At 38.1% G+C, this 23,391-nt stretch overlaps 1 protein-coding gene across 11 annotated transcripts in view; it reads left to right on the forward strand.

Annotated features, from left to right (window-relative positions):
* KCNT2 (potassium sodium-activated channel subfamily T member 2) overlaps positions 1–23,391 on the forward strand; it is a 433,505-nt gene that overhangs the window by 309,976 nt on the left and 100,138 nt on the right. For all 11 annotated transcript variants that reach the window (XM_027564397.1, XM_027564399.1, XM_027564402.1 and 8 more), the window contains exons 16-18: positions 659–888; positions 13,858–14,071; positions 18,416–18,521. In XM_027564397.1, the coding sequence (XP_027420198.1) occupies positions 659–888; positions 13,858–14,071; positions 18,416–18,521 (550 nt within the window). The remainder of the gene's footprint in view (positions 1–658; positions 889–13,857; positions 14,072–18,415; positions 18,522–23,391) is intronic.

The following is a 23,391-nucleotide window of genomic DNA, read 5'->3' on the forward strand; positions in this document are numbered from 1 at the left end:
AAGCAAGAACTCTGGAGCAGGTTGCCATTCCCTTCTCCAGGGGATCTTCTTGATCCAGGGATCAAACCCAGGTCTCCTGTATTGCAGGCAGATTCTTTACTGTCTGAGGCACCAGGGAAGCCCAGTATTGACTTTAGCATCTTTTCAATTATCTTTAAAAACATTTTAGTGCTGTAGAAATTCACAAGAAAATGAATCTTTTATATAGATCTAAATTTTAAAGTGTTAATTAAAATACTGTTTTATTTTTTGGCCAAATTAAGATATACATTTGATGGTAAGACCCAGTATAAACACAAAATTTACCTCCCCCCCAAAAAAATGCCCTTAAATGATATTTACTTTGATGTTTTCTTTTATCTTTTATTCCATTCTTTTTTATTAAAAAATGTATATATAGTCTTAAGTATCCAAATTGATTTCACAAAACACTAAAGATACTGGATTTTTTTTTTTTTTTGGTTTGTTTTCTTCTATAGAGATAAGAACTTTGAACTTATAGGATCTTTTCAAGCTTTAAAGTCTTCCTATTTGAGGTTTACTTTTCCTTTTCCTTTTAATAGTTTACTTATTTTCTTAATATGCAAGCTTAAGAAAAAAACTAAGACCTTTGCTGAACTTTAAACTTAAACTCCTTTATTTTCTTTTTTAAATTAAGGTTTGGTGTCTGCTTGATTGGTATTAGGAGGGAGGATAATAAAAACATTTTGCTGAATCCAGGTCCTCGATATATTATGAATGCCACAGATACATGTTTTTATATTAATATTACCAAAGAAGAGAATTCAGCATTTAAAAACCACGACCATCAGAAAAAAAGCAATGTACCAAGGTCATTTTATCATGGACCGTCTAGATTGCCTGTACATAGCATAATTGCCAGCATGGGTAAGTATAAATAAATTTGAAAATATAATTAATTTCCTTCTTTAAAAAGAATAATAACTATATTTGTTTTTCTAAAAATTCCAAAGTCAAATTTAAAATATACTTGTGCATATTACAAACTTGGTGACTAAATAACTAAATAAATACACAGAAAAAAATTTCTAATCTGTTAAACTGGTAAGAAATTAAAACAGTTCAAAACTTCTAACAATAGTTTCATATATCTGATTAGAATATAAACACCAGACACTTCTGTATTTCTTTGTAAGTTCTACATTCAATTATCAATAATGGCTCTTTCAGATTCTCTCTCTGTTTCCCCAAACTCCCCAATCTTTCATCTAATCCTTACTGAAGTTGGCTTCTGTGACACAGAATTTTTTTAAAAAAGATTCAGACAAATAAGAACTTCCATTAAATTTTGTCACCAAACCACATAACAACCTACATGCACTTAGTTTCTATCACAAGGAAAATGTGTTCCTTCTTTTAGCTTATAATATTTTAATAAAATACCCTTACTTATGCAGCAAGCCATTCTCCATTTCCCTCTTAGGGACTTCCCGTTTTTATTATTTCTCATTACTTGAATTCTTATTTTTTTTTTTTTAATCACCAATTCATTCTTCCTCCCTGCTTCTCTTTCTCTGACTCTCTTCATGTCTCTCTTTACACACACACACACACACACACACACACATTTCTGGACCGCATGCCTTGACATCTTCACAGATAAATTCCAAGTGTTGGCTTCAGTTGCTGGCTTGAAATCTGGCCATTCCCTCATGTCTCTACCAGTTCAGTCTGAAATCTGCAACCAGTATATCACTGAAACTGCTCTGGAAAGGCCATTGCTCTACTCTTCCTCACTAAATCCAGTGGAATCGTCACAGCCAATGACAATATTGACCATGTTCTTCTTAAAATGCTCTAGTGCTATTTCCTCTGCACCCTGCACATTCATTTTCCCTAAATTGTTGCGTCTGCTCTCAAAGATTCAATTCTTCTCCATAAATTGATGATCCCCTTACCTAAACCATGACCTTAACTCTCTTTTCATAGCAACATATTCAACTGTCCATGGGCTATTTGGAAAAATCAAACAAGCATTGGAAAAACCAATGTGGTATATTCTAATTGAGCTAATCTTTCTATATTCATTCAAACAATTTCCTCCTTCATTTTTTCTTTTTTGCTAAAAAATGTGATACCATCATCCTTTGATTTGTAATGACAGAATTCTAATGTTTCACTATTTTTCTCTTCTTATACTTTGTATTTCACTGAATTCCACTAAATTTGATCAAGTGGCCTCTAAAGTCATTCGTTGCCATGTCCATACTCAGTTTGGTTGATCTGGGTCTCCATCATTCTGTCCTTCCACTGCAGAATCCCCCCAGTCTCTTCTCCATGCCTCCAGGCTTGCTGCCTTGCACTGCTCTCCAACTTGCTACCAGAGTAACAATTTTTACATAATGTTATAATCATGCTCCTGCATTAATCTTTAATCTCTTCCTATTAGCTATTGGGGAAAAAGTCTAAATTTTATACTATAAAAACATTTACAATTGGATGATCAAACTCTCTCTTTCTCTTTTTTTTTTTTACTTGAAGCAGTCCTTGTTTTCCCAGGACAGTACCAGATTATATACATTGTCCTTGTGCCATTATGAAGAGAAATCCACTTTGATTCTTAGGAATACCCTCATTTAGAAGATAACTTACATGATCACTTTTAAGTATCTCTTTAAAATAATTCCTTCTTATATTTTTAGTCCCACATTTTACCATTCCTTCAGTTGCTATCCTAAGTCCCAATCATATTAAATTCCTTTCAGTCTTCACTAATAGTTTTTCATCATCCCTTCAATTGCTCTCCTTAGCCCCAACCATATTAATTCATTTCAGTCTTTCCTAGTGGTTTTTTTACCAAGGGGCCTTGATGCACTGTTTCCTCTGAAAGGATCTACTCCCCAGCCCCCAACTTTGCTTATATAACTACCTCTAATCATTTGCATCTCAGTCTTAATATCACTAACTCTGAGACATATTTCATGGCCCTGCTTAGACTTTGTAAGATAACTCAGATTGTCACTGATGCAACATATTTTATCTTCTATAGAAGTTTTACTTGTTGGTTTCACATATCTAAAAGTTACTTGTTGAGTACCTAGTCCATGCCAGGAACTCTCACAAGTATTTGTGATGGGAGGGTGGGACAAATCGACAGAGTAGCATTGACATATACACTATGATATGTAAAATAGATAGCTAGTGTGAAGCTGCTTAACACAGGGAGCTTAGCTTGGTGCTCGTGGTGACCTAGACAGCTGGGGATGGGGAGGGAGTGTGACTCGGGAGGTAGTGTGACTCAGAAGGGAAGGGATATATGTATACATGTAGCTGATTCACTTCTTTGTACAGCAGAAACTAACACACGTGGTAAAGCAGTTATACTCCAAATTAAGAAGAAGTATTTGTGATTAATTAGAGAACAAATGAAAATTCCTTGCTTCCAGAGCTAGCATTTTATCATGGAGAAGTCTGGCCATAAACAATACATATAAAAATCAGTAAAGTGTTTAGTAAATTAGAAGGTGATAAGTAGTAAGATAAAAGTGAGAAGAAAACAGAGCTAGCAAAAAGCATGTATGAATTCTAGGACAATTGAATTTTTAGGTGGCTTGTAGGCCTCATTGAAAAGGTGGCATTTGAGAAGATACTTGAAGAAAATAGGGGCATTGTGCCTGTGAATGTCTGAAGGAAAAGCACTCCTGGGAGAGGTAATAGCTGGTACAAGGGCCCTACAGGAGGGGTAGGAACCTGATTGATGTGCTCCAGGATCAATATAGGGGCCCTCATGATGCAAACACAGTAATTTGATGGTAAGAGTATAAGAGAGGTAGGGAGAGAAGTAAAAAGGGGCCAGATCATGGTGAGCTCTTTAAGTCAATGTAAGAATTGTAGCTTCTACTCAGAGTGAAGTGGGAGTCATCACAGGTTTTCAGTAGAGCAATGGCATGGTCTCACCTATGCTGAACTCCATCTTCACAAAATCACTATGGCTGATGTTAACAATAGATGCTTAGGGTCAAGGATCCAGTGTATTTTCAAGTGGAAGTGGTAGGAGAGAAAAAATTATGGGTATACTTTGAAAGTAGGGTGCCATTATTATTATTTTATGATCAATCTATTTCTTTTTTCTTTTTTTTACTTTACAATATTGTATTGGTTTTGCCATACATCAACATGAATCTGCCATGGGTGTACAGGTGTTCCCCATCCTGAACCCTCTCCTACCTCCCTCCCAATACCATTCGTCTGGGTCATCCCAGTGCACCAGCCCTGAGCATCCTGTATCATGCATCGAACCTGGACTGGCAATTCATTTCACATATGATATTATACATGTTTCAATGTCGTTCTCCCAAATCATCCCACCCTCGCCCTCTCCCACCCACAGAGTCCAAAAGACTGTTCTATACATCTGTGTCTCTTTTGATGTCTTGCATACAGGGTTATTGTTACCATCTTTACCATATACTGTATTGGTGTTTTTCTTTCTGGCTTACTTCACTCTGTATGAGAGGCTCCAGTTTCATTCACCTCATCAGAACTGATTTAAATGCATTCTTGAATTAGAAGTGAACTGTAATAGAGAAGTGTGAAGAACTCAGGATTTTAGTATCAGTTCTGTTCATTTCAGTTACTCAGTTGTGCCCAATGCTCTCTGAACCCATGGACTGCAGCGTGGCAGGCTTCCCTGTCATCACCAACTCCCAGAGCTTGTTCAAATTCATATCCATCAAATATGATGCCATCCAACCATCTCATCCTCTGTCATCCCCTTCTCATCCTGCCTTCAAACTTTCCCAGCATCAGGGTCTTTTCCGGTGAGTCAGTTCTTCCCATCATGTGGCCAAATACTGGAGTTTCAGCTTTAGCATCAGTCCTTCCAATGAATATTCAGGACTGATTTCCTGTAGTATGGATTGGTTGGATCTCCTTGCTGTGCAAGGAACTCTCAAGGGTCTTCTCCAACACCACGGGTCAAAAGCATCAATTCTTCAGCATTCAGCTTTCCTTATGGTCCAGTTCTCACATCCATACATGACTACTGGAAAAACCATAGCTTTGACTAGATGGAACTTTATCAGCAAAGTAATGTCTCTGCTTTTTAATATGCTGTCTAGGTTGATCATAGTTTTTCTTCCAAGAAGCAAGCATCTTTTAATTTCATGGCTGCAGTAACCATCTGCAGTGATTTTGGAGCCCAAGAAAATAAAGTCTGTCACTGTTTCCACTGTTCCTCCATCTATTTGCCATGAAGTGATGGAACTGGATACCATGAACTTCATTTTTTGAATGTTGAGTTTTAATCCAGCCTTTTCATTCTCCTCTTTCACTTTCAGCAAGAGGCTCTTTATTTGCTCTTCACTTTCTGCCATAAGGGTGGTATCATCTATGTATATGAGTTTATTGATATTTCTCCTAGCAATCTTGATTCCAGCTTGTGCTTCTTCCAGTCCGGCATTTCACATGATATACTCTGCATATAAGTTAAATAAGTAGGGTGACAGGGTACAGCCTTGACATACTCTTCTGATTTGGAACCAGTCTGTTGTTCCATGGCCGGTGCTAACTGTTGCTTCTTGACCTGCATACAGGTTTCTCAGGAGGTGTGTAAGGTGGTCTGGCATTCCAATCTCTTTAAGAATTTTGCACATTTTATTTTGACCACACAGTCAAAAGCTTTGGCAAAGTCAATAAAGCAGAAGTAGATATTTTTCTGGAACTGTCTTGCTTTTTTGATAATCCAACAAATTTGGCAATTTGATCTCTGGTTTCTCTATCTTTTCTAAATCCAGCTTGAACATCTGGAAGTTCACCGTTCATGTAATGTTGAAGCCTGGCTTGGAGAATTTTAAGCATTACTTTGCTAGTATGTGAGATGAGAGCAATTGTGTGGTTGTTTGAGTATTCTTTGGCAGTGCCTTTCTTTAGGATTGGAATGAAAACGATCTTTTCCAGTCCTATGGCCACTGCTGAGTTTTCCAAATTTGTTGGCATATTGAGTGTAGCACTTTCACAGCATCATCTTTTAGGTTTTGAAAGAGCTCAACTGGAATTCCATCACCTCCACTAACTTTGTTTCCTAAGGCCCACTTGTCTTCACATTCCAGGATGTCTGGTTCTAGGTGAGTGATCACACCAGCATGGTTATCTGGGTCATGAAGATCTTTTTTGTTTAGTTCTTCTGTGTAGTCTTACCACCTCTTCTTAATATCTTCTGCTTCTGCTAAGCCCATACCATTTCTGTTCTTTATTGTGCCCATTTTTTTTTTGAAATATTCCCTTGTATCTCTCATTTTCTGAGTAAGGCTTTCTTTTTCTTTTTTTTTTTTAATTTTATTTTATTTTTAAACTTTACAATATTGTATTGGTTTTGCCAAACATCGAAATGAATCCGCCACAGGTAAGGCTTTCTTATCTCTCCTTGCTATTCTTTGGAACTCTGTATTCAAATGGGTATATCTTTCCTTTTCTCCTTTGCCTTTTACCCCTCTTCTTTTCTCAGTTATTTGTAAGGTCTGCTCAGACAACCATTTTGCCTTTTTGCATTTCTTTTTCTTGGGGTTGATTTGATTACTGCCTCCGGTACAATGTCATGAACCTCTGTCCATAGTTCATCGGGTACTCTGTCTATCAAATCTAATCCCGTGAATCTATTTCTCACTTTCACTCTATAAATATAAGGGATTTGATTTAGGTCATACCTGAATGGTCTAGTGGTTTTCCCTTTCTTCAATTTAAGTCTGAATTTAGCAATAAGGAGTTCATGATCTGTGCCACAGTCAGCTCCCAGTCTTCTTCTTGCTGACTGTCAAGAGCTTCTCCATGTTTGGCTGCAAAGAATATAACCAATCTGATTTCGGTGTTGACAGTCTGGTGATGTCCATGTGTAGAGTCTTCTCTTATGTTGTTGAAAGAGGGTTTTGCTATGATCAGTGCATTCTCTTGGCAAAACTCTAATAGCCTTTGCCCTGCTTCATTTTGTATTCCAAGGCCAAATTTGCCTGTTAGTCCAAATATCTCTTGACTTCCTAGTTCTGCATTCCAGTCCCCTATAATGAAAAGGACATCTTTTTTGAGTGCTAGTTCTAGAAGGTCTTGTAAGTCTTCATAGAACTGTTCAGTTTCAGCTTCTTTATCATTACTGGTCAGGGCATAGAGTTGGATTACTCTGATATTGAATGGGTTACCTTGGAAATGAACAGAGATTGTTCTGTTATTTTTGAGATGGCATCCAAGTGCTTCATTTTGGACTCTTTCATTGACTGCGATGGCTACTCCATATCTTCTAAGGAATTCTTGCACACAGTAGTAGATATAATGGTTACCTGAATTAAATTCACCTATTCCAGTCCATTTTAGTTTACTGATTACTAAAATGTAAATGTTCATGCTTGCCATCTCCTGTTTGACCACTTCTGATTTCCCTTGATTCATGAACCTAACTTCCAGGTTCCTATGCAATATTGCTTTTTACAGCATGGAACTTGACTTCTATCACCAGTCATACCCGCAACTGGACATTGTTTTCTCTTTGGCTCTGTATCTTCATTCTTTCTGGAGTTATTTCTCCACTCTTCTCCAGTAGAATTTTGGGCACCAACCTGGGGAGTTCATCTTTCAGTGTCATATCTTTTGGCCTTTTCATACTGTTCATGGGATTCTCAAGGCAAGAATACTGAAGTGGTTTGCCATTCCCTTCTCCAGTGAACCACATTTTGTCAGAACTCTCCACCATGACCTGACCATCTTGGATGACCCTACAAGGCATGGCTTATAGTTTCATTGAGTTAGGTTTTTAGTATTAGCAGCAGGAAAATGGGAATGGCCATGCATTTAAATGAGAAAGGTATGCAGGGAACCAGCTGAGATATAGAATTCAGTTTGGAATGCAATGCATTTCAAATTTATGTTAGATATTGAGAAAAAATGTCAAATAAGAGATTCAATATAATAGTCTAGAGTTCAGGTCCTACTGTATAGCACAGGGAACTATGATAAACCTATGTTAAACTATGATAAACTTGTGATAAACCATAATGGAAAAGAATATAAAAAAGAATATCTATATCTGTATAGGCTTCCCTGGTGGATCAGTGGTGAAGAATCCACCTGCCAATGCCAGAGACTTGGGTTTTATTCCTGGGTCAGAAAGATCCCATGCAGGAGGAAATGGCAACCCACTCTAGTGTTCTTGCCAGGAAAATCCCATGGACAGAGGAGCCTGGTGGACTACAGTCCATGGGGTCACAAAGAGTTAGACATGACTTAGTATGCACAACATGTGTATAACTGAGTCACTTTGTTGTACAGCAGAAATTAACACAACATTGTAAATTGATTAAAGTAATTTAGAAAAAAAAAAACTGAAATGAGTCTAGAGTTCAGGAGAGAGGTGGTGTATGCTGAAAAAATTAATTTTGGATTCCTGAGCTTATGTGTTATGTTTAAAGTCATGAAACTGAGCAAGATCGTTGAGAAAATGATTGTGGGCAGAAAAGGAATGAAGACAAAGGACCAAATCCTGCAATGTGTCAATATTAAATATCAAGTGAATGAGAAGAAACCAGCAGAGGAAACAAAGAAGGAGATACTGACAAGGGAAACCAGCTGAGTGTCTTGTCCTGGAATCCAAATGAATCCAGTGTGTGGAGAAGGTGTAGTGATCAGCCATGTCTAATGCCTATAATGGTCAAATAACATGAGAATTGAAAATTGGCCATTGAATTTAGTAAAAAAGTGATTGCTCTTTATCTCAATAAGAGCTCTTTCAAGGAAGTGGTAAGTTGGGGAATGCCAGATCAGAGAGGTTTATGACAAAATGTCAGAAGACAACTTAGGGAAACTAGGTCTAGACAACTCTCATAAAATTTTGCTGCATGAGAGTAATGGAAATAAACATAAACAAATGAGACCTGAAAGTGAAAGTCACTCAGTCACTTCCAACTCTGCAACCCTGCGGACTATACAGTCCATGAAATTCTCCAGGCAAGAATACTGGGGTGGATAGCCTTTCCCTTCTCTGGGGGATCTTCCCAACCCAGGGATCAAACCAGGTCTCCTGCATTGCAGGCAGACCTAATTAAACTCAAAAACTTTTGCACAGCAAAGGAAACCATAAACAAAATGAAAAGGCAACCCACATAATGAGAGAAAATGTTTGTAAATGATGTGACCAAATAGAGATTAGTCTCCAAAATTTACAAACAGCTTATACAGTTTAATGTTATCAAAACAAACCACCCAATCCAAAATGGGTGGAAGACCTAAACATTTCTCCAAAGAAGACCTACAGATGGCCAAGAGCCACATGAAAAGATGTTCAACATCACTAAATTTTAGAGAAATACAAATCAAAACTAAAATGAGATATTACCTAACACCAATCAAAATGTCTATCATCAAAAAAACCCACAAACAATAAATGAGTATAGTGAGAAGGGACCCATCCTACACTGTTGGTGGGAATGTAAATTGGTACAGCCACTATAGAAAACAGTATGGAGTTTTCTTAAGAAACTAAAACTAGGTCCAGCAACCCCACTCCTGGGCGTATATCTGGAGAAAAACATAATTTGACAAGACACATGCACATTGATATTACAGCACTATTTATCATAGTCAAGAAGTAGAAGCAACCTAAGTGGTCATGAATGGAAGAAGAGATAAAGATGTGGCACATATATACAATGGAATATTACTCAGCCATGACAAACAGTGAAATAATGCCATTTGCAGCAACATGAATCTAAAAATTGTCATATTGAGTAAAGTCAGCCAGACAAAAGAGAAATATTGTATGATATAGCTCATATGTGGAATCTAAAAAAATATGATACAAATGACTTTGTTTATAAAACAGAAACAGACTCACAGAGACTTAGAGAACTAACCATAGTTACTAGGGAGAGGGCAGGGCTGGGGAAAGATAGGGAGTTTGGGATTGACATGTACACACTGCCATATTTAAAATGGATAGCCTACTTTTTGGTGCAGGGAACTCTGTTCCATAGTTAATGGTCTAAACAGGAAAAGAATTCAAAAGGGCAATAACTGAATCACCTGCTGTCCACTTGAAACTGACACAACATTGTTAGTCAACTGCACTCCAATATAGAAAAAAAAAGTTAAATAAATAAATAGAACGTGTAACAAAACAGTATATTAAAAAGCAGAGACATTCCTTTGCCAACAAAGGTCCTTCTAGTCAAGGCTATGGTTTTTCCAGTGTTCATGTATGGATGTGAGAGTTGGACTACAAAGAAAGCTGAGCGCTGAAGAATTGATGCTTTTGAACTGTGGTGTTGGAGAAGACTCTTGAGAGTCCCTTGCACAGCAAGGAGATCCAACCAGTCCTAAAGGAGATCAGTCCTGGGTGTTCATTGGAAGGACTGAGGTTGAAGCTGAAACTCCAATACTTTGGCCACCTCATGTGAAGAACTGACTCATTGAAAAGACCCTGATGCTGGGAAAGATTGAGGGCAGGAGGAGACGGGGACGACAGAGGATGAGACGGTCAGATGGCATCACTGACTCAATGGACATGAGTTTGGGTAAACTCCAGGAGTTGGTGATGGACAGGGAGGCCTGGGGTGCTGCGGTCCATGGGGTCACAAAGAGTCGGACACAGCTTAGTGACTGAACTGAACTGCTGCTGCTGCTAAGTCACTTCAGTCATGTCCGACTCTGTGCGACCCCATTGACGGAAGCCCACCAGGCTCCCCAGTCCCTCGGATTCTCCAGGCAAGAACACTGGAGTGGGTTGCCATTTCCTTCCCCAATGCATGAAATGAAAAGTTAAAAGGGAAGTCACTCAGTCGTGTCCAACTTTTAGTGACCCCATGGACTACAGCCTACCAGGTCCTCCATCCATGGGATTTTCTAGGCAAGAGTACTGGAGTGGGGTGACATTGCCTTCTCTGGAACTGAACTGAACTGACAACGAAACAGACTCACAGAGAAGAAAGTAGTGGTTAGCAGTGGGGAGAGTGGCAAAATAGGTGAAAGGAATTAAGAGGTACAGACTACCAGATACAAGGATATAATGTATAGCACAAGGAATATCATCAATACTTTATAATAACTTATCTGGGGTATAATCTATAAAAACATTGAATCACTGTGTTGTACACCTGAAACTAATATAAGATTGTAAGTCAAGTTACTTCTGTTAAAAACAAAATAAAGCTAGTTAAGTCAACACAGGGTTGGTGTACAAGGAAAACAGTGAAAGACAGTGGGTATGGACTCTGAAGATGAATGATACAGAGCTGGGATATCATAAGGGGTGGAGGGAAAATGCTCTGAAAGAAGCAGTGAGAACTCTGAGGGTATTTCCCCACTAGGAAAACACAGGCACTCTTTTGGTGTTGCAACCTTCAGAATTACAAGGAGAGATATCAGAGAAGAGCCAGGTTTTGTTAGGTGAAGGAAAGGTTCAAACAAGAAGTTGTTTCTGTAATTGTAACTTTTAAAACTGTGTCTTCCCTGCTAAATTTTGACTTTCTCATGATCACATACCCCCATACTCAGCTTGGTGCCAAATATCAGTGTGGGCAGAATTATCAGGAAGTAACCAAGTTTCCTGTGTTGAGCAGGAAGATGATAAGGAGGTAGTTGGAAGTGATGTGGAGACAAACATATTTGGGAGGAGGTGAAATTCAGAGAACATAGCTCCTTGGGAAGTAGATGGGGATTTAACTCTCAAAACAAGAGTAGGGTTGAGTTTTACATAAATATGGATGTGTCTCTTTCCTTCCAAACAGAAATGAAAGGTGAAAAGTTTGTTGAAGCCTTCTTGTTTACTTGGTTGAACATAGGGAATTGAAGGATTTCTTCAATAGAAAGACAACTTTCTTTCAAAAGATAAAAATAATCTTACTTCAAAAGATCGCTTTTCCCTCTAAATTATACAGTGTGGTCCTCTGCAGAGGATAAATGTCATAAATGTGGATTTTAATTTATAATATTAGGATGCAGATCATATATGGTTTTATTTTGATGAATCAAATTTATAAAATTTAATGTTTAATCAGATCCACTCACCTGATTAATGGAAAAGTTAATCTCATTTTCTCTAGGATCCTCATCTCCCTCCCAAGATGGATTGAACTATAAATTAATCCTTGTTTGTGGTGCTAAAAAGTTACTGGAGTGTATAGTTTCTGATGCCAGCCACTTTTACCTTTGCTCAGAAATGGTGGTCATCATATTGTTTTCTCAAGCACAGTCATTCTAGACACATTGTGTCATGCCCCTCAAAGGAGTCTTCCCCATTAACAGCAGACACACCAGGCTCCCTCTAATCTGAGTATCATGAACAGTATTTTCAGAGGTCCTAGCTTCTGAAACTTGAGTACCACATTTATTTCAATATTGAGAAATACCCAGATAGAGAACTCAGATGGTCTCCCCCATCTTGGTTCTATCAACTCTCACATTCAGAAACATTGCCTATTTTAATCCCTTCTTGTGTTGTTGTTGTTCAGTCATGTCTGATCTTTGCAACCCCATGACTGCAACACACCAGGCTTCCCTGTCCATCACCAACTCCCGGAGCTTGCTCAAACTCATGTCCATCCAGTCGGTGATGCCATTCAGCCATCTTGTCCTCTGTCACCCCCTTCTCCTCCTGCTCTCAGTCTTTCCCAGCATCAAGGTATTTCTCAGAGGTTTTTAGAATTCAGTTGCTGACTTCTTTGTCCATGCAACAAAGAAAGAGATGCTAAAACCCCTGAGGTTTTTTTCTCCCTTTGAAATCTCAGGCTCTTACAGTGAAGAAGGTTGTAAGATCAGATAGAAGTTTCAAGGAAATGGAGAGTGTTTTAATAGTTGCTTCAAAAAATAATACAAAATGGAGACTCAGGGCTTTCAGAAGGATGGCCAGCTATCCATAAATACATTAATGAAGTCAGTGATTGTGAAATATGGTGGCAGTCATCCATTAGATTGATTTTTTTTTCTCCAGAAAGGGAGAGACAGTCACTTTCCATAAATTGGTGTTTATACTAATTTTTAAATGTTACTTAAATATCTCAGAGGAATTTGTTTCTTCCATTTACTGTTCCTTGAGTATTCCAAGGAGTCAAAGCCTTAAGCTATTTAAATTCTCTGTTCTTACTGCCTCAAGGCATTTCCATGACTTGTGTACTCATGATTTTCTTTTTATGTCAAAAAATCAAATGTAATGATTTCGGAGTATAGCTTCTCATCACTGGGTGAAAAGTTCATCCTTTCCCCTGCTCCCTGTCCCCACTATACTACATCACATAACATAATTCTGTTTTATTTTCTGCATGGTATTTAGCATTATTGAGAATTAGTTTTTCCATTTCTTTGTCCATTTGATTATCTTAAAGACAAATCTATATGCATAGGAACATTGTCTCTCTTATTCCTTGAATATCTTGAGTGCCTAGAATTGTGCTTGCCACAGAGAAGGGCTTAATAAATATAAACATTAATTATTCAAATATTAAAAAGTAGTTATAAATCAGTAAAAAAAAGATAACTCAACAATATAAGGAGAAAAGATATGATGAGATATCGATAAAAGTGAAATGGACCAAAAGTTTTCATTAATTTAAAATAAATATAAATTTAAGCAATTTTTAAAATTTAAATGTCTAAGCATTTCATGATTTCACAAATCTTTTTTCATGCTATAGACCTAATTGTAGCAAATACACTTTTGCACAAATACAGAATTTTTTATCCCTGTGGGTAAAAATGCTCAAACTAAAAATAAGTAAATCATTTTTGAGATTAAAGGGTAAACAGTGCATAGTATATTTCCTGGTTATACTGACTGTGTTTCATCTCACTTTAATCATTAAATGATTGCTAGTCCTATAGGTGGCAAACACTTTGATGGATTTTCATTTCTCATTGTTCCAGGTACTGTGGCCATAGACTTGCAAGACACAAGCTGCAGATCAGCAAGTGGCCCTACCCTGTCTCTTCCTACAGAAGGAAGTAAAGAAGTCAGAAGACCCAGCATTGCTCCCGTTTTAGAGGTTGCAGACACGTCATCAATTCAAACATGTGATCTTCTAAGTGATCAATCAGAAGATGAAACTACACCAGATGAAGAAATGTCCTCGAACTTGGAGTATGTTTGTAAGGTTTACTGGGACTTGTGCTTGCCCTGAAAAACTAATGTCCTTCCCTTCTGGACATCCCAGAATCAGTCCTACATACTTCTGTCAAAACACTCTTCTTATTAGCCGGTATCTCTCTTGATGATAAAGTATTCTAAACACTTGAATTTCTGGCTTAAACGGCTATTTACAGCTTCATTTTTCTCTATGTTAGCCTTTATCCTTAAAGAAAAAAAAATGTATATCAGTATTTCCATGATAAATCTATATTACATTTTACTTTTTTTCTTTAAGGATACAGTTTGTATTTTTCATTTTTATTAAAAATAAGTAATAATGCTTTTATTAAATTATAATGTGCCTTCTACCTTTAGTTTGTTTTTCTACTTCCATATTGAAGTTCAATCAATTATTTAGTATATGTAATGCAGCTTCTTCCATTAAGCTCTTGTTTGTCTCAGCATTCAGCAATCTTTTTTATTTAATATACATCAATAATGTTTTGAATGAATGAATAAATGAACTACAGTTCATTTAACTAAGATTCCATAATAAATAGTATCAATATTTAAGCTATTGATCACATTTTAGCCTATAGTAAAGTTTGTTTACGTGTCTATTTCATGTATTATGTTGGTATTTCTTAAGGAAAGCACAGTGTTCAACTGCCTTGACAGTGGAGTCCAAAGGAATTTGTGTCCCTTGGCAGTTTCACTTTATACTGGTTGGGTACAAGTGGCTTTGTTTAAAATCATCTGACCTACAATGCTTTATCTGTAAATAGGGTTCATATGAAGATTAATTGAGATAATAGAGAAATGTACTTAGAACAATTGTTTGTGCAGAGTAAGCGTTCAGTGAGTATCAATTACTATTAGGTGTAGTACTAGTCCTAGTGCTAATGGTAACATCACTCAGGCACTTCTAATATTTTTCATATAATAGAAGTTCAGTCAATGTTGAACTGAACTAAAATATACTGAAATATAATTGGAATGTAGAAAACTCCTTCTATTAATCTTTCACACTTTCAAATATTTATTACAAGAAACTTAGACATATCCACAGAGGACAATTTCACTCTCCAAGAAATTAATAACACTCAAATAGATTTATGAAATATTTGACAAGAAGAAGGAACAGTTTGACCACCAGTATATTTCTAGAAATGGTGCTGTGATAGAAATTCTTTCTTTACATGTACTTCAGAAAAATTGAGAGGTTGAATATTTTTTATTTCTAGAAAAATGGAAAAGACATTGAAGTAATAGAGGAGACTGTCAACTTCTAAATTTGCAAAATATTCTCCATTTTACTGTCTTAGCTAATGATGTCTGAAAAACAGTTCTAACTAGGTTTGAAATTTCATGGTTTGAAAGATACATTTTCTTAATCAAAAAAGAGCTTTCACATTGGATAAAAGAACTTTTCCTCCACTAAATTTTCTTTTGTCTCTTCAGTTCAGTTCAGTTATTCATTCGTGTCCGACTCTTTGCAACCCCATGAATCGCAGCACATCAGGCCTCCCTGTTCATCACCAACTCCCAGAGTTTACTCAAACTCATGTCCATCGAGTCGGTGATGCCATCCAGCCATCTCATCCTCTGTCATCCCCTTCTCTTCCTGCCCCCAATCCCTCCCAGCATCAGAGTCTTTTCCAATGAGTCAACTCTTCTCATGAAGTGGCCAAAGTATTGGAGTTTCAGTTTTAGCATCAATCCTTCCAATGAACACCCAGGACTGATCTCCTTTAAAATGGACTGGTTGAATCTCCTTGCAGTCCAAAGAGATCTCAAGAGTCTTCTCCACACCACAGCTCAAAAGTATCAATTCTTCAGCGCCCAGCTTTCTTCACAGTCCAACTCTCACATCCATACATGACCAGTGGAAAAACCATAGCCTTGACTAGACGGACTTTTGTTGGCGAAGTAATATCTCTGCTTTTTAATATACTATCTAGGTTGGTCATAACTTTCCTTTCAAGGAGTAAGTGTCTTTTAATTTCATGGCTGCAATCACCATCTGCAGTGATTTTGGAGCCCAAAATAATCCCATGAAGTGATGGGACCGGATGCCATGATCTTAGTTTTCTGAATGTTGAGTTTTATGCCAACTTTTTCACTCTCCTCTTTCACTTTCATTAAGAGGCTCTTTATATCCTCTTCATTTTCTGCCATAAGGGTGATGTCATCTGCATATCTGAGGTTATTGATATTTCTCCCAGCAATCTTGATTCCAGCTTGTGCTTCATTCAGCCCAGCATTTCTCATGATGTACTCTGCATATAAGTTAAATAAGCAGGGTAACAATATACAGCCTTGACGAACTCCTTTTCCTGTTTGGAACCAGTCTGTTCTTCCATGTCCAGTTCTAACTGTTGCTTCCTGACCTGCATTTAGGTTTCTCAAGAGGCAGGTCAGGTGGTCTGGTATTCCCATCTCTTTCAGAATTTTCCACAGTTTATTGTGATCCACACACTCAAAAGCTTTGGCATATAGATGTTTTCTGGAACTCTCTTGCTTCTTCGATGATCCAGTGGATGTTGGCAATTTGGTCTCTAGTTCCTCTGCCTTTTCTAAAGCCAGCTTGAACATCTAGAAGTTCACAGTTCATGTATTGCTGAAGCCTGGCTTGGAGAATTTTGTGCATTACTTTACTAGCGTGTGAGATGAGTGCAATTGTGTGGTCATTTGAGCATTCTTTGGCATTGCCTTTCTATGGGATTGGAATGAAAACTGACCTATTCCAGTTTCCACTGCTCAGTTTTCCAGATTTGCTGGCATATTGAGTGCGGCACTTTCACAGCATCATTTTTCAGGATTTGAAAGAGCTCAACTAGAATTCCATCATCTCCACTAGCTTTGTTCGTAGTGATGCTTTCTAAGGCCCACTTGACTTCCCATTCCAGGATGTCTGGCTCTAGGTCAGTGATCACACCATCGTGATTATCTGGGTCATGAAGATCTTTTTTGTACAGTTCTTCTGTGTATTCTTGCCACCTCTTCTTAATATCTTCTGCTTCTGTTAGGTCCATACCATTTCTGTCCTTTATTGAGCCCATCTTTGCATGAAATTTTCCCTTGGTATCTCTAATTTTCTTGAAGAGATCTCTAGTCTTTCCCATTCTATTGTTATCCTCTATTTCTTTGCACTGATCGCTGAGGAAGGCTTTCTTATCTCTCCTTGCTATTCTTTGAAACTCTGCATTCAATTGCTTATATCTTTCATTTTCTCCTTTGCTTTTTGCTGCTCTTCTTTTCACAGATATTTGTAAGGCCTCCCTAAACAGCCATTTTGCTTTTCTGCACTTGTTTTCCATGGGGATGGTCTTGATCTCTGTCTCCTGTACAATGTCATGAACCTCATTCCATAGTTCATCAGGCACTTAAATCTATTTCTCACTTCCACTGTATAATCATAAGGGATTTGATTTAGGTCATACCTGAATGGTCTAGTGGTTTTCCCTATTTTCTTCATTTTAAGTCTGAATTTGGCAATAAGGAGTTCATGATCTGAGCCACAGTCAGCTCCCGGTCTTGTTTTTGCTGACTGTACAGAGCTTCTCCATCTTTGGCTGCAAAGAATATAATCAGTCTGATTTCGTTGTTGACCATCTGATGAAGTCCATGAATTTTGTCTCTTAATTTTCATTTATACTGTTACTTTGATAGCTTCACTTTGAAAATCTTATAGCATAATGTGCAGGTGACTATCTTGTAAAGTCAATAAACAAACCAATTATCTTTGATAATATTTAAACATTATTTCACCAATAACTCTGGTTTTGGTGTGGGTCTTATGGAATAGTTCACGCAACCATTTACTTTTTTTTCCTAAAAAAAAAAATTCATGACTCATGAATATTGATAGAGTGAATCATAGTAATGAATTTTGCTTTAAATATGTTTTATAAAAAACATTGCTATTTTCTAAAATATATCTAAATCTTTTAAACTGAAGATTGGAAAGGATCAGTTAGTTAATATTTTAGAATTTATGGTCTTTGCTTCAACTATTCACCTCTGTTTCTGAAGAGATTTGTGAGCATGGCCGTATTCTGACAGAATTTCAGTTGTGGACACTGAAATTTAAATTTCATTTAATTTTCATATGAGATGAAATAGTACTCTTCTTTTGACTTTTTTCAGCCTTTTAAACATATGAAAACTAGTTCACAAAACCATGTCAACTTTGGTCCATGGCCCTTGTTCCAAATTGTTTCTTTATCAGAATATAACTGCAGCACAAAACGTTACTGCATCTAACTTTGTCAAAGTGAGGAATTGACGACAACTGATTTGTCAGACTTTGCCTGCATTATTAAAGGTAATTAGGTATTTCATATTGTTTTACAGATATGCTAAAGGCTACCCACCTTACTCTCCATACATAGGAAGTTCACCCACTTTTTGTCATCTCCTTCATGAAAAAGTACCATTTTGCTGCTTAAGACTAGACAAGGTAAGCACTTCAGGCTGTTATTCTCTGTAAAACTAAAATGATGGCATTGTGTAGTTGCATGCATTTATATAATTTTGTACAGTTTTTTGACTGAAATATGTTTATAGAGTATTATCTTTCAAATGTAAATGTTATACATAAGGTGGTGAATTTTACTTTTTTTAACTGCACTAATGATTACCCCCAGAGAAAGCAATGGCACCCCACTCCAGTACTCTTGCCTGGAAAATCCCATGGACAGAGGAGCCTGGTAGGCTGCAGTCCATGGGGTCACTAAGAGTCGGAAACGACTGAGCGACTTCACTTCCACTTTTCACTTTCATGCATTGGAGAAGGAAATGGCAACCCACTCCAGTGTTCTTGTCTGGAGAGTCCCAGGGACAGGGGAGCCTGGTGGGCTGAGTCTATGGGGTCGCACAGAGTCGGACACGACTAAAGCGACTTAGCAGCAGCAGCAATGATTACCCAGTACTTTACCCTCCACTGATGTATTTGAGGAGTTGGTCAGTCATGTTTTTAAAAGGAAAACAAAGGTACCAGGGCCACAAACCAGAGTCCTCCCCAGATCACTTTGGCCAAATATGCTCTATGTATTTTACTAGGCATTTTTGCCTCAAATCTCAAAGTGGAATTGCTTGATGTGATGCAAGTTAGGTAGTCTATGTGTCATTCACAAAGATTCATTATCAATTAGACTGGAAGTGTCTTATTTAATGACTCCTTCTCTGAAGATTTTATACTGGTTCTGGTTCCTGCCTGGATGTTCAGGAGAAATCATCCAAAACAGAAACATTGTAAGAAAGTGGGCATTTTTATCTTTTTCACAGCAGGCCGTTGGACATGACCTGTGTAAGAATTTATTTTCCTAACGAATAAGAAAGCACATAAAAAGGACACTCTGCAACTCCCCACCTCCCAGAAATTAAAACGTACAACTAATTCTAACCAGGAATTTCTTCTTTTATTCTAAATTTCAGAGTTACCTGGTATAAAAATCCCAGCTCTATGCTTATAGGCTTTACAATTTGGAGAGATAACTTTATCATTAAATTTCAATTTCCATCTCTCTGTGTTTGTTTAGTCATTCAGTGCTCCCTTGATGGGTCACACAGTAGCAAATCCTCCTGCAATGCAGGAGACCCGGATTCCATCCCTGGGTTGGGAAGATCCCCAGAAGTAACCCACTTCAATATTCTTGCTTGGAGAATCCCATGGACACAGGAGTCTGGGCTGGCTGCAGATCATGGGGTCGTTAAGAATTAGACATGACTGAGTGGCTTACCACAAGCAGGGAGCCCAGGAGAGCTCAGTCAGTAGATCATCATACTTTTAATCTGAGGGTCCAGGGTTCAAAGTCACTGTTTGGGTAAGGTTGACCTTTTGGGCTTCCCTGGCTCTCATTCCCTAGAGAATTCTCCTGTAATACAGGAGAGGTGGGTTCAATCCTTGGGTCAAGAAGATCCCCTGGAGAAAGAAACCAACTCAAGTATTCTTGCCTGGAGAATTCCATGGACAGAGGAGCCTAGCAGGCTACAGTCCATTGGGTCCCAAGAGTTGAACATGACTTACTGACTAAACTACCAATCAGGGAACCGGATACAAGAAAAAGCTAGGCTTTCAGAGGTGAGTCTTGTTGAAGGAGAAATGGAGACTTTCAAAGCCAAAAGATGATAATCTGTCTCTAAGAAGGAAAAATTTCTGGTTGTTATTGATTAGTCTATGACATTTGGGATTATCCATTCTTTAGGTGGCATCAGTCTGGTTGGTGCCATTTCTTAGAAGGAATGGAGTAGCCATAATAGTTAACAAAAGAGTCTGAAACGCAGTACTTGGATGCAATCTCAAAATGACAGAATAATCTCTGTTCGTTTCCAAGGCAAACCATTCAATATCACAGTAATCTATGCCCCAACCAGTAATGCTGAAGAAGCTGACGTTGAACAGTTCTATGAAGATCTACAAGAACTTCTAGAACTAACACTCAAAAAAGATACTCTTTTCATCATAGGGGACGGGAATGCAAAACTAGGAAGTCAAGAAATACCTGGAGTAACAGGCAAATTTGGCCTTGGAGTACAGAATGAACCAGGGCAAAGACTAATAGAGTTTTGCCGAGAAAATGCACTGGTCATAGCAAACACCCTCTTCCAACAACACAAGAGAAGACTCTACACATGGACATCACCAGATGGTCAATACCAAAATCAGATTGATTATATTCTTTGCAGCCAAAGATGGAGATGCTCTATACATTGAACAAAAACAAGACTGGGAGCTGACTCTGGCTCAGAAAATAACTCCTTATTGGCAAATTCAGACTTAAATTGAAGAAAGTAGGGAAAACCACTAGACCATTCAGGTATGACCTAAATCAAATTCTTTGCAATTATGCAGTAGAAGAGAGAGATAGATTCAAGGGATTAAATCTAATAGACAGACTTCCTGAAGAACTATGGATGGAGGTTTGTGACATTTTACAGGAGGCAGTGATCAAGAACATCCTTAAGAAAAAGAATTGCAAAAAGGCAAGATAGTTTTCTGAGGAGGCCTTACAAATAGCTGTGAAAAGAGAAGCAAAAGGCAAAGGAGGAAAGGAAGATATACCCATTTGAAATCAGAGTTCCAAAGAATAGCAAGGAGAGATAAGAAAGCCTTCCTCAGTGATCAATGCAAAGAAATAGAGGAAAATAATAGAATGGGAAAGACTAGGGATCTCTTCAATAAAATTAGAGGTACCAAGGGAAAATTTCATGCAAAGATGGGCACAATAAAGGACAGAAATGGTATGGACCTAACAGAAGCAGAAGATATTAAGAAGAGGTGGCAAGAATACACAGAAGAACTGTACAAAAAAGATCTTCATGACCCAGATAATCACAATGGTATGATCACTGACCTAGAGCCAGACATCCTGGAATGCGAAGTCAAGTGGGCCTTAGAAAGCATCACTACAAACAAAGCTAGTGGAGGTGATGGAATTCCAGTTGAGCGATTTCAAATCCTGAAAGATGAAGCTGTGAAAGTGCTGCACTCAAAATGCCAACAAATGTGGAAAACTGAGTAGGGCCACAGGACTGGAAAAGGTCAGTTTTCATTCCAATCCCAAAGAAAGGCAATGCCAAAGAATGTTAAAATGACCGTACACTTGCACTCATCTCACATGCTAGCAAAGTAATGCTCAAAATTCTCTACGCCAGGCTTCAATAGTATTTAATCTGTGAACTTCCAGATGTTCAAGGGGATTTACAAAAGGCACGTGAACCAGAGATCAAATTGCCAACATCCACTGGATCATAGATAAAGCAAAAGAGTTCCAGAAAAATATCTACTTCACTTTATTGACTATGCCAAAAGCTTTGAGTATGTGGATCACAACAAACTGTGGAAAATTCTTAAACAGATGGGAATACCAGACCACCTGACCTGCCTCTTGAGAAATCTGTATGCAGGTCAGGAAGCAACAGTTAGAACTGGACATGGAACAACAGACTGGTTCCAAATAGGGAAAGGAGTACATCAAGGCTGTATATTGTCACCCTGCTTATTTAACTTATATGCAGAGTACATCATGAGAAATGCTGGGCTGGTTGAAGCACAGGCTGGCATCAAGATTGCCAGGAGAAATATCAGTAACCTCAGATATGCAGAAGACACCACCCTTGTGACAGTGAAGAAGAACTAAAGAGCTTCTTGATGAAAGGGAAAGAGGAGAGTAAAAATCTGGCTTAAAATTCAACATTTAGAAAACTAAGATCATGGCATCCAGTCCCATCACTCATGGCAGATAGATGGGAAAACAGTGGAAACAGTGGCAGACTTTATTTTGGGGGGCTCCGAAATCACTGCAGATGGTGACTGCAGCCATGATATTAAAAGACACTTGCTCCATGGAAGAAATGTTATGACCAACCTAGATAGCATATTAAAAAGCAGAGACATTACTTTGCCAACAAAGGTCCATCTAGTCAAAGCCATAGTTTTTCCCATAATCATTTATGGATGTGATAGTCGGACTATAAAGAAAGCTGAGATCCAAAGAATTGATGCTTTTGAACTGTGGTGTTGGAGAAGACTCTTAAGTGTCCCTTGGACAGCAAGGAGATCCTACCAGGCCATCCTAAAGGAGATCAGTCCTGAATATTCATTGGAAAGACCAATGCTGAAGCTGAAACTCCATTACTTTGGCCGCCTGATGGGAAGAACTGACTCATTTGAAAAGACCTGGATGCTGGGAAAGAGTGAAGGCAGGAAGAGAAAGGGTCTACAGAAGATGAGATGGTTGGATGGCATCACCTGCTCAATGGACATGAGTTTGAGTAAACTCTGGGAGTTGGTGATGGACAGGGAGGCGTGTCATGCTGCAGTACATGGGGCCACAAAGCGTCGGACACAACTGAGCAACTGAACTGAACTGAACTGAGTCTGTTTGGAGGTGGTAGTCTGCTCTGCAAATGAGTGCCCACTTTGTGATTAGAGGGTGGGGTTAGGCAGCCAACCCTGCTGCATCTATGGAGTCTGTGAGCAAGGATTTTGTTGCCCAGTCTGCTTTATATGAGCATCAGCAGGCTCCTTCCTGGACAGGGTTTATCAAAAATAAATTCCATGTTATATCCTTGTGTTATTTTTTCTTGCTAATTATGCTGCTTCTAAATTTACTAAAGTAGTTCTTTTTCCTCACTTGAGCTCATAAAAATGAAGTACTTAATAATCTCAGCCCCAACCTGGCACCTTCTCCTTCCATAATCTCTTTGTAAAGGACCTAAATTTGTGTGGCCTCAGATCCTGTTTATACTTAACAGTTCTCCAATGGTACTTCCAGTGGGGACCTACTGTCCTTCTCCTTTATCATTTCCTGTGCTCTCTTCTTTCT

This window comes from Bos indicus x Bos taurus, chromosome 16 (genome assembly GCF_003369695.1).
Source record: "Bos indicus x Bos taurus breed Angus x Brahman F1 hybrid chromosome 16, Bos_hybrid_MaternalHap_v2.0, whole genome shotgun sequence".
NCBI classification, from domain to species: domain Eukaryota; kingdom Metazoa; phylum Chordata; class Mammalia; order Artiodactyla; family Bovidae; genus Bos; species Bos indicus x Bos taurus.